Consider the following 18873-nt stretch of genomic DNA (forward strand, 5'->3'; position numbering starts at 1 on the left):
ACATTTCCGATTGATGAGCAAGATTGTTCTACATTTTGCATGATAATTTCTTGTAATATATATAGCACTGTTTAAAACTGAGAAGAAAAGAGGAGAGGAGAGAGAGGAAGAAGAGAGGAGAAAATAGAAGAGTATGACATGTGGGTCCGTTCACAAAGGGTAAAATAGACCATTCACAACAAGTGCTCATGTTTTTGGAGCTGGAGCACTACCATCAGCCAAACACGTGCAGCAGCTCCATATTTTTTTGGAGTTGGTGGAGTGGAGCTAGGAAAGTGTGGAGCTGGTGGAGTGGAGCTTGTTTTTCTGAAGTGGAGTGCTCCCAAACAGACCCTTAGTACCCGTCGTATCGAATGTTTGGATAATAATTAGGAGTATTAAACATAGACTATTTACAAAACCCATTGCATAGATGGAGTCATATTCGCGAGACGAATCTATTAAGCCTAATTAGTCCATGATTTGACAATGTGCTGCTACAATAAATATGTGCTAATCATGGATTAATTAGGCTCAATAGATTCATCTCGCGAATTAGCACAGGGGTTCTGCAATTAGTTTTATAATTAGCTCATGTTTAGTCTTTCTAATTAGCATCCGAACATCCGATATGACACTCCTAAAGTTTAGTATGTAAGTAACAAATAACCCTGTGACCTTGCGAGAGGGGGAGAAACCCATCCACATCGGATAGACAATGACATACTTGAGAAAAGATATTTTCCCCCTTGCAAATTGATGATTGCACGTCTTGCTTGTCAGTGGGAAACTCTGACTGACAGATTTGGCCGGCTCCGGCATCACGCTATCACTGCGAAGACCCTGTTTCCATGTAGGTCGCACGTTGTGCCAACCCACGTTGATGGCAGCTGGCGAGCTGCTCATACCCACGTCAGATTCATATGCGAGAATAAGCATTTCTTGGATAATTTTTTTTGCTGTTTTAATATCTGGCTGCCGTGCTTCTCGTGGAGGGTACAAGTAGAACAGCTCTTACGAAAGAGCCACGTGTGGTTGCTCGCATGCTGGAAAAGGCCAAGGAACATGTCGCATGTGCAGATCATGCCAACCAGATTTTCTGATCCGGAACTTTGATGATTGGGATGCATCGATCGCCGGAAGATCTCTCCGTTTGGTAGCACCCGATCCCTCGCGCCCCTCGCCGACGCGGAGAGCCCCCCACCGGCGCCGGCCTCCATCGCAGCAGGCGCCCTACCTCCACGACCTCGTCGCCGGGATAGAGATGGCGAAGAGCTCCTCGCCGAGGTCACACCACTCACCACACCAGCCGCAGCCACGGTCACGCGCTCAGACGGCCGCCACCGGGGATATGCTCGTAAACAACGTGGGCTCTGGAGCTGTTTAATGGGCCTCCGCGCGGCCTACTGTTTTAGTACGCGAAATTTTCCCCCGGGATCCAAATATAAGCAGCCCAGATTGGATCGCGATCATTCTCCGCGATCCAAATTAGGTGGGCTCAAATGGGCCGCAGCATTCATCCGCAGCCGGTCTAGCCCACTGCATCACCCGTTTGCACCAACCTTCCTCGAACCGTAGAGTCTCCATCGGACGGTGTACACGATTCCCATCCCTACAGTTTGCCCTTGCTCACTGCAGTCCTTCGACTTGCATCTCCAGCGACGCCCTCCTCTGTCGTTGGAGCCGCAGCCAGCAAGCGCAGGGAAGGTGATCAGCAACTGGGACGGCAGCCGGCGCGGGCGAAGTGTCAACCAACAACATCCACAGGTATTTTCGCTTTTTTGCGCCTGCGTGCTGTTAGTCTGCCAGGTTATGCCATTTGGTAATTCCTTTGGTAATCCAGTACAGGTACGGTGAACACTGTAACCCGTTACACTTGTAAGTGTCGACGGAAACATTTTTTCTTTTGTTGAAAGAAACAGGAGGCAGGAGGGGTTGCCCCCGACAGAAGGATTCCAGATCAGTCAGTGCCAGAGCACTCATGTTTACATATAACTTTCAGACAATGAACTCTTGATCTTACAACGCTGAAAGCAGAGAACAATTTGATAAGAGACCTTGTCCCAGCATTTACATGTATTGTCCCAGAATTGTACAAGAATGTACAAACTGTGGTATGAACAGTAAGAGTTCGTGACCTTCGCCTAGTATTTGTGCAGGGAAGAATGCCCAAAATTTCCAGCTGCGGGAATCAACCGTTGCATTGTAGGAGAAAACTTCGAAAAATCATTGCATCTGCTCAATGCTGCAAACCTCAGCGAAACGACCATTGGATCTCCTCTAGAGTTCTACCCTTTGTCTCTGGCACCCAAAGGACGACGAACACGAGAGTGAAGGCGCTCACAATCATATAGGAGAGGAAAGTGCCTGTTGAGTTTCCGGAAAAAAAAAAGTAACATGGATAAGATACCATTTACAGTCCTATCCCTAGGCAAGCGAGAAGCATAAAATAAAACTGTGAACCTCCAACACTCCAGGTGAGCATCAAGTTTGCTGTCATTGTTATAGCAAAGGATGTCAGCCAGGCTGCCAGTGTCGCAATGCTTCCTCCCAGACTCTTGATGCTAACCGGGAGGATCTGAACATATACAAAGTTTGAGTTGAGTCTTTAGATAACTTACATCATGTACCTGAGTTGTGAAACTCACATACTTGATCCAAAACTATGGTTATGCAGGGAAAAATGGTGCCGTATAGAGGAATGGTCGAAATAAGAAAAAGTCCAAATCCCATTGAAAACTGGGAGGTAGGAATTTTACAAGCAGAGATAATTCAAACAATGTTGATAAGTACTGTACCTCAGACATCATGAGCCATGGAATGGCACCCATACCGAAGGAGAAGGCAATGACGAAAGCCTGAACAAAGCGTTCGAGGTAAAAAGATTTGGCGCGGATTCCACATTTGGATGCAAAGTTTCAGAAGAAATATAACCGAGACATACCACAAGAGCGACCAAGGAGATCATACTTAACAAGTAGTATGTGTCTGAATCATGCGAAACATTATCCTGAAACGAATAGAAGAAAATCACTAGACTGAGATGAGGGACCCTGTGATGATGTTGCGTATCAAAATCTGCTTGAGCCAGGTACTAGTATAATAGTATACTACTGCAAAGATCGCAGTACAATAACTATTATCTTTCTCATTAAGATCCTAGACTAAGGAAACCTGAACATACCTTGAGAAAAAATACAATAGAAACAGCAAGCAGGCATAGAGTCATGCCAGAAGTAGAAATCTGTCATTTGAAGTAGAGTTCAGTCACAGTTGCAGAAAACATGCAAACTAGAGATTGCACAGGGGACAGAAAGTTACAATAAGAAGGATGCGTCGTCCAGCTCTGTCTAATAACCATGTTGTAACTCCAGTGGCAAGAACCTGACAAAATGCTGTGAGCATTAAATAAATTACACACGAACTGTATCAGGCCATCCATTCATCCTAGATACGCACCTGGATAGCTCCAAGTGAACAGGTGGCCAAGTCGCTGTTTGTAACCCCTGGAGATGTTTCGGACGTTAAAATTAAAGAAAAAAATGACCATATTATCATCGTTCAAGAGAATTACAAAGGATCTGGAACTATTAATACATAGGCCTATCTGATGTTTTAGAAACTCATTTTCAAGCACTAAACAATTTTAGTTGTACAAAATTCAATGAAATGCCCATGGCCAAGCTGCTCTGTAAGGAACACAATGCACGTGTGTTCCAGAGAAAGGAATCAACTTTATCTCAAATGGTCTTATCTTGCTGATGTAGGAAGAAAATTAGTTTAGAACAATTCTAGTGGTTTGGAAATCGGTAGTCTGCTAAGTTATTCTATACATATGGAAAGCATATTGCCAAACAAACAATGATACTAATAGTTTGCTCCATGATATTAGTTATCTCCAACATTTCCAGTTACATTTGAAAGGTGTCCAATCTGTCGTGCCTAAAACTTATGACAGCTACTAAGAACAAAAAAGTTCAGACAAGATAAAGAATACACAACTTACCTGCAGCTTTGAAGATGTTACTTGCATAAAACAGTATACCGTTGATTCCACTTAAATTTTGCAGTACAAGTAGGCCAATTCCTAGCTGCCAAGTTGACCAATAATCACAGTTAGATACTATAGGTGCCAATTTTGGCATGTATTAAGTCATTAAGCCAACAAAGTTAAGGTAATTACAATTAGGGGCGTGCGGTATTTCTTTTGGTTTAACTCCTGAAAACTGATTGTAGTCCTTTTCCTTGCTGATGTCACTGCCCTCTGCAATATGAGGGTAAAAAAAAGATGATTCCGGTGATTCCAGAAGATAATGAGGTGCGTATAGTAGATCCAAGGAATGGTTCATATAGATTGCATTTAGTCAGTCCAGAGGAAAAGTAGAAAGTCATTGCCTTTATATCATTCACTTCTGTGGTGATGTCAGTTTCAAACCCCCTCAGCACTTGTAGCGAAGTCTCACAGTCTTCCATCAAATTCATCTTTGCCTAGAGATAAGAGCAATGAAAAATGATCGCTAAGATTTCAGTTTGATGCAGCATTGCATATCCAGTTTCTGCATATATATACCAGCCATCTTGGAGATTCTGGAATGAAGAATAGGCCAGGAATCAACACTGTGCAGGGCAAGGCTCCTACAAGAATGGTAACCCAGATATTTAGATAAGAAATTATCTTGACTCCAGACACACATACTAATCTGCACTTATATATAGATGTGAAATTAAAATATCTGACTAGTATATTCTACGATTATAGATATGTTGGGGGGGGGGGAACATTGCAGTTACCGATCTTGTGAACTGAAACATCTGAGGTTAAGTGTGGACTGGAAGCACCAATAATTTAAATCAGTTATAGTACATCAGTGTTTAGCATCTTACCCATCACTGCAAGAAGCCTCCATGGAACAAACATACCAAGCAAATAGGCCAACAATATACCAAGGGTTACAGACAACTATACAATGAAAAATTGTGCAATGAGTCCAACATAAAAAGACCAAGTCTTATTTGTCTCAGAAAAAGAAAAGAAAAGATTCTGGTGAGAAACCATACCTGGTTCACGGAACCAAGAGCTCCTCTCATGTTCTGAGGAGATATCTCTGCTATGTATACTGGTACCTGGTATCACATTATTGACATACCAAGAATTTAGTCATGTAACTAGTCCAAACATCCAATGTTCTTTTGGTGGCAAGCAAATTATACAATGTTCACGGTTCACTTTGTCTCCAACTATTGGAATCTCACTCGATCTTTTCGTCCATGTCTTCAAACACCTTACAACCGCACTAGTGCCTAAGTTTCGAAAGTACGAATCGTTTGTGCACAAAATAAGTAGTCAAGAAATCTTCTCTTACGAACCGTATATGATATGATGCCAACACCAAATCCTTCAAGCAATCGTCCCATATACAGAAATGAGGAGTCCTGTAAAGTAAAGCAGACATTATCAGGCAGGTACAGAAGCAGCAATGGGTGAAAATAAACTCAGAGAACATGTAGTTGTTTCGTACTTTCGCAAAGGATATCGCAAGCCAACCGATGATATTTGGGATTGCAGCAATCATCAACGACTGCAAATATTTGCAAAACAGTTAGAAAAAATAGTAGAGCTTTAGTGCAATTAACTACTGAAATATTACCATACATTGAACAAGAGACCGATCTTGTGTACAGATTACACAATCCTCACATTTTCTTCCACACTAACTGCATGACTTATACACAATGCAGAAAGCAAACGAACATGAAGCAATAGTGTCAAATCCCAATTTAGCTATCTGTACCAAAAATTTCCACAGCATCCAAGCATAAAATTGGTTGGAAATAACTTACTTCGAATTTTAAAAAATCCCACTTGCTTTTTCCTGAAGAAAAAGCCCCCACCTACAAAGAAGTGACTTTTCTATCACGGGAAAGGATGACTTTTGTTGTTGGTTAGTTTAAACAGCCTCCTCTGTATCTAATAAAAGAAGTGATGTCGACCCTTCTCCATTGTCAGCTTACAAGTAACAAACTGATCATAAAATGGAAGAACAGCTGATAACTGCCAAGAAAGAAAGGCGTCGAATTTCTCACCCCTTTGCGGCCAATGTGCTCGGCCATCTGCCCGCTGGCGATCGCCCCGACCATGGCGCCGACGTTGGACAGCGAGCCGAACGCCGAGAACTGCAGCGTGCGGTCAATATCCTCAGGCACGAAGAGACGCAGAACTCAGCAGGAAGTCCGGACGCGACAGAAAGCTTGTGGGTTACCTCGGGGATGGAGAGCTTGAGGTCCCGAACCATGGCGTCCTGGGTCGGGGAGGAGAAGCCGCTGGTGAAGCCGAACTGGATGGGCCCGAGCGCGACGATGAGCGTGCAGAGGAAGGCGGAGACGTGGGACTCGCGCAGGACGGCCATGGAGGAGGCCCCGGGGGCGACGCTGGACTGCCGCGAGCCCATCCGGTACCAGCTGCCCGTGTGGACGGCCAGCAGCGGCTTCCGCAGCCCGCCGTCGTGGTCGCTGCCGCTCTCCTCGCCGGCGGCGCCTCCACCCCTGTTGCTGGTGCTACCCATGCCGTCGCTCGCCGGGTTCCTCCCCTCGCGGCGAGCTTTAATTTTTTTTTTCCCCTGAAGGAGGAGGAAGAGGAACAGAGGACACGATCTTCGCAGAGGAACCGTCGTCCCGTTGAAATGGGAAGTGCCGTCTGGGGGAGTGGGTTGTCTTGTCTGAAGCTCGGTGGGGGCCCACAGGTCAGCGGCCTAGATGAGTTCGCTGAACTCTGAGCTGGAGGGAAGAAGCCGAATCTCCGGTTTTCAACGAATCTAAAATCCAGCAAATTGTTACAGTAGTATTCTTTGCAGCCATTTTTGCATGTTGATCCATTATTAAGCTTCTCCTTGCGGTTTCATTGCCATGAAAGGGCCTACTACATGGTAAACCGAGGGAGGTCATATTCAGATGATCAGATCGACAACATTTCTGCCGATATATCCCAAACGAGACTACTAAAACATGCACTCTGTTCAACGGATAAGAAAGCGGAGAAATTGAGATATCAAGATCTTGGCTTCCAAAAAGCGGGGAGCATTGACCGACAGATACGGCAGACCGACGCTGCACGCACTAGATTACAAAACTTCGCGTCCCGATTCTGTTAGAATATAGACGGCATATACGCACGTAAGCACCGCACGGCACGTTGATGCCAACCCACGGGAGCTGTCGAGGATCGCTAGCTCCAGCTGCTCATCTCGGCCACGTCATGCTCGTACGGGGGGGGGAGCACGAGCTGCATCTCCGGCTTCGATCTTGTCGTCTCGTGCTTTCCTTGTTCGATCTCGCGTGCAGCGTGTCGATGAAATGACCATGTGCGGGGTCGCTCGCGTCGCGTCGCGTCCGGCCACGGCCAAGGTCCGGAGGACATGTGATTTGATGGAGATGCGTGTTCGGTTGCCTGAGTGTGCACGCCCGGTGATTGGTCCGTCGCGATCCCGCACGATTACAAGTTGATGGGCTGTTTGTTGGCGGACGTTTCCATCAGCCGATTAATTACATCCTCTTGCATCCGCCGTGGTCCCTGACCTCGAAGAGACGAAGACGGCGTTTGCGTTAGACGCACCGCCGGTGCCTCTCCCCGCAAGCCTGCAAGGGCCCCTTGCTGCAGAGTTGCAGTCAGGGTTCGCCGCCGGGGAGCAGAGTCCTCCGGTTCCGGCATAGCTGCTCTCTCCCCGCCAATGAACGGCCAATATGGTCAATAGTCATGGCCTCAAACTTGGGCCAAGCCATTCTAAGGCGTAAGGCCGCGATTACTTACTCCGGGATCTAAATTTGGCGGCCCAGGTTAGATCGTGCGCTATTCTAAGGTAGGCCGAAACTCCGAGTAGGCCGTGCATGCTGGCCTTCGTTTATCTGGGCCGCATAGATTTATTCCAACTGTCCTCCCCCTCATCCTCGTTTCAGTTGGCTCGTCCTCTGACCTTCCAACTCCGGCGGCGCCGTACGTCGCAGCCGCGCGCTATCCGGAGAGACCTTGATGGGGCGGCCGGCGCGCTCCCGATCTCCGGCCACCGGCACGCCTACGGCGGCCACCGAACTTCGCTCCGCCAAGATCTCCTTCCGCTCCCGTAAAATCGTCAAGACACCGCCAGGAAAACCCCTCGCCACGACCGCCGTGCCACCACCGGTGCCGGCGCCTCTACCTCCAGTGCTGCCAGCGCTATCCTCCCCGGGCGAGATTGCGGCCGCGCTACGCCACCTCCAAGCAGCGGACCCCCTCCTCGCCGCGGTCATCGCCTCCACTGAGGCCCTCACATTCGCAGCCTCCCCCTCCCTCCCCGCATTCCACGCCCTCGCGCGCTCCATCCTCTACCAGCAGCTCGCGACCTCCGCCGCCGACGCCATCTACGCTCGCTTCCTCGCACTCCTCCCTTCTGCGTCCGCCGCAGCCTCCGACGCGGTAACCCCGGCCGCCGTCCTTGCCCTCGCCGCCGCCGACCTACGCACCATCGGCGTCTCCGGCCGCAAGGCCTCTTACCTCCACGACCTCGCGATCAGATTCGCAGCCGGGGAGCTCTCCGACTCCGCCGTGGCCGCGATGGACGAGTCTGCGCTCCTCGCCGAGCTCACCAAGGTGAAAGGCGTCGGCGAGTGGACCGTCCACATGTTCATGATCTTCTCGCTGCACCGCCCCGACGTGCTCCCGTGCGGCGACCTTGGCGTGCGTAAGGGCGTTCAGGAGCTGTACAAGCTGAAGGCGCTGCCCAAGCCAGAGGAGATGGCGGCATTATGCGAGCGGTGGAGGCCGTACCGGTCGGTAGGCGCGTGGTACATGTGGCGCCTCATGGAGAGCAAGGGCGCTGCGGCCAAGAAGAAGGGCAAGGCGAGCTCTTAGCTAGGTATGTAATATTATGCGATGATCTTATGTATCTGTTGTCCCAATCTGTTAAATTTAGATTATTCTGGTGTAGATAGTGTCCCAGATTTGTCAATTGTTGTGGACGCTGCCTTGTCCTTGCAGAGTTTCAACTGAAGTCGATTAGGTTCAGACTTCAGAGTCTAGTGCTAGTATGCTTGTAGTTGTATTAGATATTCAAAACTGATGCTACTATGCTTGTAAGCTTGTACTGTGGAGCATAATAATTTAAGGGTTTCCTGTACCAATTCTTGTTTAGAGAAACAAAGATTTTGTGGTTGGAAATGATATGATATTTCTGCTTTTTCATATATGCCATTCCATATCTTTATTCAGTGATGACTTGATTGTGGATCTTAGAGCAGTAGATGCAAAATAGTTGGAATAACGATCCCGAACCAATCTGTGTTGCTGTTCTTGATTCTACAGTTACACCATCTCATTTCACTTTATGCGCGGAGGATTCTTTAACAGTAATTGTTGGTGGACTCGATTGTACATGATTCTAGCATTTGGTTCTTTGCGTTGTTCTTGAGCATGATCTAGAGACCTCTCTTTTTGAGCCAGGTGCTAAAAAAGAGTGACCAGCTAAGAAAATTTTGGAGGCAACAGAATGCTACCAGGCACAACTTTTTTAACATAAATACATGAGTTTACATCTTCCATAACTTAGTTCTAGAGGACAATGAATACATACAGTTTATGAATGTACACTAGATCCTACAACAATAAGGAGACTTAACCTTGCTCATAACCTACTAGTATATACACATACACACTGTTTCATCATTTTATTATCCAATCAGAGTTGGATTACTTTGCTTCCTTCTAGAACCTAAGACCATCATAGATTCTTAGAACTTTTGTTTCTGCCTACTTGAGCTTCCAACTCTTCAACCTGAAAACAAAAGTAAACAAACACGCTTGTCAGTTTATCTAAATTCGGAACATTACTTCTAATTTTTAACCAAGATCTACTTGTACTGATTTAGCTACAGCTGTGTCTATGGTTTTAGTAAGGCATTACTTGTCCAAAACTATCCCTCGAAAATAAAAGGACAAGAAAGAAAACAAAGAAACTACCCAATTCAAAGCATGGCCACCCGCACTGTCGAAAAGCCAGGAAGATAACTTTTTGGCAATAGGCTGTGACTTGTTAATATGAGAACTGCATGTTGGCTGCAAGCTGGACACACTAGGGAAGGAGGAGATTTTTCTGATAGTACTAGGATTGGAGCCCACATGATTAGTGGGCATCAGAGTACAAAGACCAAGTAATTAGACCAGATCCTTTTCTTGAGTGCCAAAGGATGTCTGTAGTTTGGCACATGGAAAGTTGATGAGGTCCATCATGAATGGAAAGCTAAAGAACATAAAATACTTGGATGCCCTTTGCTCATCGATTGTGTGAGTTAAAGTGTTCAGCTATCCATGACATAGTCATGCATGGCAACCTGCTTATATTCACTAACTAGCAACCTGCTTAACCTGCTGCTTAACATAAAATGCTTATAGTCATCGATTATATTCACTATGCTTAGCTGCAACTTGCTGCTTGTGACAATCACTAACTAGCATGCTTAACCAAAAGTTTATCAACATAGAATGAAAGCGTCTTATGTTATTTGCTGCCAGTTTGCTTTGGAAGGGTCATGGACTTTACCTCGGGTCCAGAATCCCTGTGTCTTGTACTTGGGGTACGGCACACGCCCTGACTCAATCATCTTGACGTCGTCGACAAGATCTTCATAGTGTAAGCGCACCTCCTCAGCAGACTTGATGCCTCCCATGGCGCTGGACACCTTGTCCCACAGGTTGGGTGTGCCCTCACCATAGTAGGCGAGCGCCTCTTCAAACATCTTGTTTTCCTTCCGGCTCCACTCTGAGTTGGAATTGGGAGAGGAGCTCCGTGATCCAGACATATTTGAAGTATCCTTGGTAAGATACTAACCTCTGTTGGTATCTAGACTTAAGTCTTGCTCTTCAGAAGCTCTTATGGTTTGGTCTCTCTAGTCACAAGGTCTGCTATTTATAGGCTCTGGGGTCGCCTGCTGTGTGTGTGAGCTGTAAGTTGTATGGAATCACGATTGTTGATTAGAGGTGGCTGAGAATAAGGTTGGTTGGTTTCAGAGCCAAGGGGGAGAGTGTGTGATCTGAATTCATAGAGTATAATGTATAGGTTTTTGACCTCTTAAGCCTTTTGTGTTGAGATGTGCATGATGCTCGATATGATATCAGAGAAAAGGTTCTTCGTGTCTCAAGCTTCATAGCAGCAGTGAGTTCATCTGTTGTTAAAGTTAAATTGGTGATGTTTGGATGACTTTTTGCATGCACTTCGTCACCCTATCTAACATATGTTACATATCAAGCTTGTGGCTGACTTGCAGGTGTAGGGGCATTTTGTTTCAAAAGGGAAAAGGCTAGATTCTGGTCTGCTTGTGTGTTTCACTCAGCCCTTTGAATCACTAACAATGCCAATAGTTTGTTTCAGATGTCGTTGCTTTTCTGATGCACAGGCACTGACCATTTGAGCCTACTGAGGAAATGTAACAGCTGTTCATCGTAAGTCACATCATGACCCCGTGAGCATGGAGTGCCTCTTATTAGTGTAAAAAATAGGAGTTCTGTGTCAACATATCACCTCACGTCCAAAGTGATAGCATGGTATCATTGCTCCTTTTAAGATGTCAAAACAATATGAGGTTCAAGCATACAGCCATATACACACGTCTGATTTCATGTACGAAAGATAAAAGGAGTTGAAGCTTTCTCTGGATCAGTGATAAAGTAATAGCTCCAAAATATATGGCTCAAACTATGATCAAACTTCTACTTTCCAGGTGGCAAAGACAGTGACATTACAAATAGGCAGACATAGAGGGTAACATCAACATAAGTTATCAGATCAGGTATTGCCATTGTATCCAGCGGCTGCTTCGTATCCTTGCAGAGACCAAAAGATAGAAAGGCATGGTGCTGTGGATGCATGCGCTTATAACCCAGCTAAGTTACAAGCTGACCTTGCTCTGTAAGTAATAACTGCTGAATCCCTTGGTTTGCCTCCCCTTAAGTGGCTGGTCAAATCTTCACGTCCTATGAGTTAGCTGAACAAGTTTGCAGTTTTGTGCTTTGTCGTCTTCACCAAGGCAGATGGTCTGTTAAGGGTTTTAACTTTTGCATGGTGAGTGAATGGAAATCTAAAGCCTAGCCTTTTGTATACCCGAAACGGCTTGATCTGTGCTGTATTCATGCCCCATGCAGGATGCAAGATTGGAAGAATATGTGCCAAAGTGAGGCATGTTGAGCCCCTTTCGGACTGAGAATACGTTTCACTTGTTGCCAGGGCCTTGGAAGAGGGAATTGGATATGTTCTCTAGGGTCCATGCTAATGCTACCCTTACGGCTTGCTGGCTTTTTGCATGATTAAAAACACATCAGTAAATATTTATTAGGTCATGCCTGATTCTTGTAAGATGCTGGGGTTGCAGCATGGAGGCCCACATTGTCTATAGTGTCTGAAATACGAGACTGACATGCAGGTCGATGTCTGATAACACATAGCTCGTAAAATGTGCGTATCAGCCAATAGGCTGTGTGGCTGTCTGCAAGATGCTCTGAAGGACGTGCTTCCTGAAAAGTCAGAACTGCAATGGTGCGCAAACCAAAACTCTGATTGAATGCTTCCACGCCTCATAGTTCCTAGATTCTTTGCCTCTACTTGATAGCCCATTATTTACATCGTTCATTGGCATATCAGTTTGATGCATCTGATCAGAGTGATCTCTAACATGTTCCTAATATCCTGATCCATGGTTCAGAAAAGAACATGCCCAAAATGCTGTACTTGGAACTAGGACAAGCAGGTCTTCAGAAGTAATTTTCAATATGATTTATAGTTCACTGGAGAATGGAGATAACAGGATGTGGGCTAAGAACATCCATTCTTTTTCACCATGTATCTCTTTGTAATCTCAGCCATCCGGTGTACAATCCATAGAACATATTCCAAAGGAGATAAGCAGATGGTGAGTGCTCCCGTGGACCAAAGGAATATATCTGTGGGTATATGTAACTTTTCATCTCCAATGATCCTGGAAAGGGAATTGACTACATTCCAATCTTTGTTCCCAGCTTGTTCGCGAAATTCTCTTACTGTCCCGTGCAAGAAGATTTGATTTGCTGCCACTTGACCTGTCCACAGGCTGCCGTTTCTTCATTCAGATGAACTGGCGTGGAAGGCTTTGCATCCATCGGATGCATCGGAGCAGCAAGTTGCAGTCTTGATTCTTGCGGCATGGATCGAGCCATCAGGAGATCGCTCCCTCGGAATCATATCTGCACAAAGCCGTTGGAAAGATGCAGGATTCGCACTGATATTTTGAACCACGCGGGAATGCTTTCTGAGAGATGCTGGGCAGTGAAATGGAGGCTCCTTTCATGCAATCTGCCAGCGTTCCTGAAGGTTTAGGAGTACTGTTGGTATGTATAGCTTCGTATGGGCTGTTATGACATATCGATTGTGACTAAGATACTTCAAACATTGAATCTCCATTTGCATCCTACCCTGTAAAATTAGAGATTCTGGATTGAGTATGCTGTGTTGTTTTCAAATGAAAGGGGGAATTGTATTGAGATGAGTAGAATATTGGTTTTTAAAAGAAGAATTTGTTATTCTATAGCTTTTTGTGTACAGAGATGTTTTGATCGGTTCTTGCCATTCTTCTGACGTTGAAGTTTCGGAGCACGCACCGGTCAACTTGTCTGTTATTTAAATACTAATAACTCCTGATGGCTTTTGCTGTGAGCCATCGCTCACTGCCTATATTCTGTGAGACCTGAGCCATCATTAGTTGGTATCTGGACAGCTGCTTGATCCTATTATCACCAAGTAGCCGGGATTCTGTGGCCGCCTCTGCATCAGCCAGATTCCAAATCTTCCTACACACAAAGCTTGGATTCGATTCTACTCTGATCGACAAGTTGAGGAATGGGAATCCAGGGTGGTCTGTGCATCGCAATGTTAGAGATTCAAAGCGCACACGGCCCCTTCTTTTCATCTGAAAAGGAAATGCAAGCGGGTTCCAAAGGAAATTCATTACCAAAGGCGCCTGTAGCAGCCAGAAAGACCCCCATCAAGTCGATACCCAAAGGTTAAAACTAGGCATAAATAAAGACTTCAGTTCCTCTGAGGGAATTTTTTTTTTCACGGAAAGCCTTCCCGTGCATCACACAAAATATTACGTAGTACAGATGGAGCCTCTTAACATTTGTATGTGATCCCCAGAGGGGAGTAGAAGTTTCAATAACTGATGCGAAATGTGTAAATTATGCCTTAATGATACTGAAGTGCTCACCAGTTCCGAAATATGTAAGTCACGCTACAAAACTTTAAACACATTAATTTTATCATCACACAACTTCAAACAGCTGCCTACTTTGTAGCTGTAGTTGGACCGGGACAAAATTCAGCAGCTACGCATCCCACCCATGCCTGGCTCCTCAGCTTTTTACCTCGGAGCTTTCCCAGCCTTCTTCCCTCTCTGGCCACCCTTCCCTTTAGCACCTTTGCCGCCTTTAGCACCTTTGCCGCCCTTCTTCCCTTTCTTCCCAGTCCCACTGGCCCTCTTGTCCTTCTTCATCCGTGGATCCACCAATACCTTCCCTTTGCCGGTCCTAACCTGAACCCCCTTCTTTGCAACCACGTACTCCTTCTGAGGCTTCTTGGGCATTGCCTTCCTGTAAATCTGGTCAATCATCTTCCTCTTCGACCGCTCGTTTATGTCATTCTGGTCTGCGACGGCATCTGCCTTTTGGCGTGCACTGTCCAGTTTCTTCATGGCAACACGCTTCTTCCGCGCCTTGGCCTCTGCAACCTTCTTGGATGGACGGGCATCAATCTCCTTAAACTGCGCCCTCATGGCAGCTACTTCTTCACGTGTAACAGGCTTCATGGGCTGGCTATGCCTCTTCTCATCCTCAACAAACCAATTGGGTAACCCTTCATCATCAAACATGTACTTGTTGTAAGCATCATCAAGTATCTGCTCCCTCTGCTTCTTCCTCAACATCTTCTTTGCATAGGCTAGTACTTCAGCCTTTCTGTAATCATTGAGATCCTCCTCCGATTCATCTGATTCATCAGAAGATGAAGATGAATCCTCTTCATTTCGGACTGGTTCTGCAGGTACGATATCAAAATCATCTTGTTGCAAACGCTGTGCCTTAGCCATCTTTTCCTTTTTGCCAGTGTCCATCTTCTTTTCCATATTCCTCTGCAAATTCTCCCTTTCATCTTCACTGTCACTCTGCTCAGCGGCGTCTGTTCCTGCTTCTGCGAACACATCCTGACTGTACCACTGTTGTACAATCTGCTCTTTAGTTGGTTTGTGTTCATCTAGCGATAATAGAAGGGGATTGGTCTCCGGATCTTGATCGTCGTCAAAACCTTGATCCATTTCAACGTCATCACCATCATCTTCACTACCCTATCAAGTTTAAAAGATCACATCATTGTAAAACCTTCCAAACCCTGTAACCGTAATCAAGAGAAAAGAATTGATAACAACATTGTAGAAGTTGGGTCCTTTGGCTGATGCAAAAATTCAGTTTCAGATGCAATTGTCATTGTGTCAAAACATCATGAAATTTAGGTTGCTATTACCTCTAACAAGTCAGCATCAGCATCAGGATTGATTCGCTTTGCACGCTTACGTTCTTGTTTTACTTCACCACCCTTTTTCGTTACAAAGCGCTCATAAGCTTCATCAAGCATCTCCTCAAGCTGTGCATCGTACCTGACGTGAATGATTATCAGTTACAAGCTTTTGAAATTACAGTGCTTTTTTAAATAGAATATTTGACCACCTAATTGCATGTTCTGATGGTGTGGATGCTAAAAAAATACCTCTGTTGTTCTTCATCAGAATCCATGTCCTCATCAGAGACTTCACGAGCTTGAGTTTCCTCATTCTCACTGTCTTCAATGTCATCTTCCACATCAAGCTCTGCTGATTCAACAGCTTGAAGTTCTTTTCCACCCTAGAGAAGGAAAAGAAAAATGAGCATGGAAACTAATGAATTAGATTATCACAAATAATAGTGTTCACAGGGATAATATTCATGTAAAATTGAAGTCTTCCAACAAGCTATTAGAATAAGATTCCAAAGAAAAGCCAATAAGGAAACATAGCACAAGACATGACTACAGAAATAACATGATACCTTGATAACACTGATAGAAAACAAGTCAGGATCACCGTAATCATCTCCTGTAGCGTCAATCTGCATTCCTGTAGCCTTGCGTGCTTTATCCTGGAATGAAGAGACCCATGTCACCACAAAACTCAAATTAACATTACGTATTGCAAAGGATGTATGCTTATACCTTTGCTCGACGCTTTGACAGGCGCTTTTTCTCTCTCCTTTTATTCCTATCAATAACACTTGTCAATTCTTCCATCTCTTGGAGAAGTTGATCATCATCCTTGACCTTTGTGGTCTCTGCATCATCATCAACCTTTGGGGTGATTTGTGATGACGAAGCCAGTGCTTTGCGTAAGCGGATCCGCCATCTAACATAGTTATGCAATAGATACATGAGACTGATATCCTCTACACATGCTCAACTTATAGACTTGTTTGGGTTATATTAACTACTTCATTGAATGGAAATAAGTTACGTAAGAAAACAAAATGGCAGATAAGGTACTCACTTCAAGATATGCTTGAAACTATTTTTATCCAACAGAAGTAAATCCTCACAGAAATTTTTTATCTGGCACAAACAAATAATAAGCAGTCAGCACCTATGACTAGAATAGATGGAAAAGTAAGCCAGGCAGTATGCTTAGCAGAGGCATCAGTTACTTACATCATCATTAGTAAGCTCATGATTCTTTATGGGCAGAGATTCTGGATTATCAAATGAAATCGCATTGTAAGAGCCCAAAAACTCCAGTGGTGTCTGGGCATCAGACCATATAAAGTCTGATGCCAAACCGACTTTCCGCAATGTTGTATTCCCTTCTTCATACCTACATGCGTGGAGTTTTTGTTATCCAGATTCTACATACTGCAGGAAAGCATCAGAATATCCAGCTCATTTTAATTATTGTTCATGCTTAACCAAAGGGCAGAAGAGCAAAGACTTCACTTGCTCAGATTTGAAATGCCTAACTGATTATGTAACTTTGAAAAATGCTGAATTGTTGAGAACAAACATCAAAACATGCTCAACCATTTACACCAAATAATATAGCAACTGGCCAACTTTTGTCAAGAGCAATGTAATTATCGGAATATTACACTGCAAAAAAGACTGAACGCAAGAAGTGGAATTGTAATGGAAGATCAGATATAAGTAAAACAGTCTACTCCACTGCAATGTGATCACAGCTAATCACAATGTTAAGTCTACAAAACTTAAGTACAGAAATAAAAATATGCATACTTCAAAAGTAATAATAAAACGATGAGAGAGGAAAAAGGTACAGCAGCAATGTAACAAAGGAGGCCTACCCATCACGATGTCTCTTGTGCCTACCATCCATAACATCCCTAGACTGCAGAACACACAACATTTCCAACATCAAGGGATGCTGGCACATAGAAGAAAGGAAACAAGACATAATTCAGACAAGGGACATGACGTACTTTATTCGTATCCGGAACCACACTGAACAAGTGCTTTATATCAAGGAGTTCTGGTTGAATCTTTGCGGGAGCCTTATATTTCAGGCAGATGATATAAATTTCAGCAGATGTAGACCGACTTGCTGTAGGTTTAGTTGCCTCAACCTTCTCAAAGAACTGCAAGTGGAGATGATGTTTGATGTTTCTATTAACTAAATACGATAAATAACAAAAAAAAAGTTACAAAACATTTAATTAACACACACCTGTTTAAGACAGTACATAATAGCGTTGTAATCTTGAGACCTAAAAACCTGTCGAAACAAAAGAACAAATGGTTAAATGTGTACTTAACACAAAGGAAAATTGCAACTGGCGTATCTCATTGAACAACCAACAGAGGTCAATAATAAAACACATATCAACTCTGTAAGAACGCATGAAACTATAAACTGTTAAAACCATCCAAAAAAAACAACAAAAGAATGCATGCGACAACATTGCTTGTACAATAACAACCCACTATAAACCCTTCAGTGTACTAGCCACTACACAAAAGATCAAGTGTTACACCTGCCTATGAATGACAACATGATAATATCATGCTCTCAAACTCATTTAGGACAAATTAGAAGATAGTATACATTCAAATTTCCCTTCGAAAATAAGCATCATTCTGAATTACATATTGAAGCCAATGCAGAATGTCAACTGCAACAATTGCGAGTTATTCTTTGTGTAATTCTTAACCTTGGTGATAAAGGCACCCTTGGGGGCGAGGAACATTGTAGCGAGGCGCAGGGCGTCGATGACCAGCGCCGACTGCGATGTGGCTTCCTGCGCCCAGGCACCACCGACGTTGGGTGACCCGTCGTGGAGCACGACGTCGAACGCGGAGACGCCGTTAGCGTCCATCAGCCTCCGCACCGCGGCGCGGCACTTGGTGGTGGTGATGTCCTCGGTGAGCGAGTGGGCGCCGCGGATGGGGCGGATGGGCACGAGGTCGACGCCCACGACGAAGGCTCCCACGGGGGCATGGTTGACGGCCACCTGGACCCACCCTCCCGGCGCGGCGCAGAGGTCGAGCACCGAGCGCGCCGTCGGGAGGAAGCGGAACCGCGCGTCGAGCTGGAGCAGCTTGAAGGCCGCGCGACTCCGGTACCCTTGCTCCTTGGCGAGGTGGTAGAACTTGTCCTGCCGGCTCTTCCCCTTCGCCTTACCCATCTCCGCCCCGCTGCTTCACCCGCCGCCGACGCCGAAGGGACTTCTCAGCGAGGACGAGGAGGTGGGCGCTAGGGTTTTGGAGGTGGTTTTGCTCCGGCGGCGGTTGGGTGCTTGCTGCTCTGGTCCGTTTTTGTCAC

General features: G+C 45.2%; 4 protein-coding genes and 1 pseudogene across 4 annotated transcripts; 2 read left to right on the top strand and 3 right to left on the bottom strand.

Annotated features, from left to right (window-relative positions):
• Positions 1-1862: 1862 nt before the first annotated feature.
• LOC101760505 (sugar transporter ERD6-like 4) lies at positions 1863-6663 on the bottom strand. The gene is made up of 17 exons (XM_004961126.3): positions 6240-6663; positions 6064-6153; positions 5499-5558; positions 5347-5412; positions 5038-5103; positions 4864-4939; positions 4550-4614; positions 4375-4467; positions 4163-4243; positions 3986-4070; positions 3439-3485; positions 3301-3363; positions 3164-3223; positions 2924-2989; positions 2778-2837; positions 2443-2557; positions 1863-2346 (listed from the first exon to the last, which is right to left on the bottom strand). Exons 1-17 carry the CDS (start codon positions 6540-6542, stop codon positions 2234-2236), a joined length of 1509 nt encoding a protein of 502 aa, XP_004961183.1. The 5' UTR covers positions 6543-6663; the 3' UTR covers positions 1863-2233.
• Positions 6664-7924: 1261 nt separating this feature from the next.
• LOC101761582 (probable DNA-3-methyladenine glycosylase 2) lies at positions 7925-10644 on the top strand. The gene is made up of 2 exons (XM_004961129.3): positions 7925-8864; positions 10517-10644. Exon 1 carries the CDS (start codon positions 8003-8005, stop codon positions 8858-8860), a length of 858 nt encoding a protein of 285 aa, XP_004961186.1. The 5' UTR covers positions 7925-8002; the 3' UTR covers positions 8861-8864; positions 10517-10644.
• LOC101761991 (protein RADIALIS-like 3) lies at positions 9479-11029 on the bottom strand. The gene is made up of 2 exons (XM_004961130.4): positions 10545-11029; positions 9479-9779 (listed from the first exon to the last, which is right to left on the bottom strand). The coding sequence occupies exons 1-2, from the start codon at positions 10801-10803 to the stop codon at positions 9775-9777; spliced, it is 264 nt and encodes an 87-aa protein (XP_004961187.1). The 5' UTR covers positions 10804-11029; the 3' UTR covers positions 9479-9774.
• Positions 11030-12432: 1403 nt separating this feature from the next.
• Positions 12433-13557, top strand: LOC111256612 (annotated as a pseudogene).
• Positions 13558-14123: 566 nt separating this feature from the next.
• On the bottom strand, positions 14124-18857 carry LOC101762409 (putative rRNA methyltransferase). Its single transcript, XM_004961131.3, has 11 exons — positions 18263-18857; positions 17779-17826; positions 17534-17689; positions 17399-17442; positions 16752-16914; positions 16594-16655; positions 16266-16452; positions 16103-16192; positions 15786-15919; positions 15543-15675; positions 14124-15366 (listed from the first exon to the last, which is right to left on the bottom strand). Exons 1-11 carry the CDS (start codon positions 18734-18736, stop codon positions 14389-14391), a joined length of 2469 nt encoding a protein of 822 aa, XP_004961188.1. The 5' UTR covers positions 18737-18857; the 3' UTR covers positions 14124-14388.
• Positions 18858-18873: the final 16 nt, after the last annotated feature.

This window comes from Setaria italica, chromosome III, assembly GCF_000263155.2.
Source record: "Setaria italica strain Yugu1 chromosome III, Setaria_italica_v2.0, whole genome shotgun sequence".
Taxonomy (NCBI): domain Eukaryota; kingdom Viridiplantae; phylum Streptophyta; class Magnoliopsida; order Poales; family Poaceae; genus Setaria; species Setaria italica.

Coding starts and splice junctions, on each gene's coding strand:
- LOC101761991 (XM_004961130.4), bottom strand. CDS start 10,803: ATGTCTGGATCACGGAGCTCCTCTCCCAATTCCAACTCAGAGTGGAGC.
- LOC101760505 (XM_004961126.3), bottom strand. CDS start 6,542: ATGGGTAGCACCAGCAACAGGGGTGGAGGCGCCGCCGGCGAGGAGAGC. Junction 4,071..4,162: donor AATACCGCACGCCCCTAATT/GTAATTACCTTA, acceptor TCAACTTGGCAG/CTAGGAATTGGCCTACTTGT. Junction 3,364..3,438: donor GTTCACTTGGAGCTATCCAG/GTGCGTATCTAG, acceptor GCATTTTGTCAG/GTTCTTGCCACTGGAGTTAC.
- LOC101761582 (XM_004961129.3), top strand. CDS start 8,003: ATGGGGCGGCCGGCGCGCTCCCGATCTCCGGCCACCGGCACGCCTACG.
- LOC101762409 (XM_004961131.3), bottom strand. CDS start 18,736: ATGGGTAAGGCGAAGGGGAAGAGCCGGCAGGACAAGTTCTACCACCTC. Junction 16,915..17,398: donor CACAAGAGACATCGTGATGG/GTAGGCCTCCTT, acceptor CCACGCATGTAG/GTATGAAGAAGGGAATACAA. Junction 16,193..16,265: donor TGTCAAAGCGTCGAGCAAAG/GTATAAGCATAC, acceptor TCTTCATTCCAG/GATAAAGCACGCAAGGCTAC.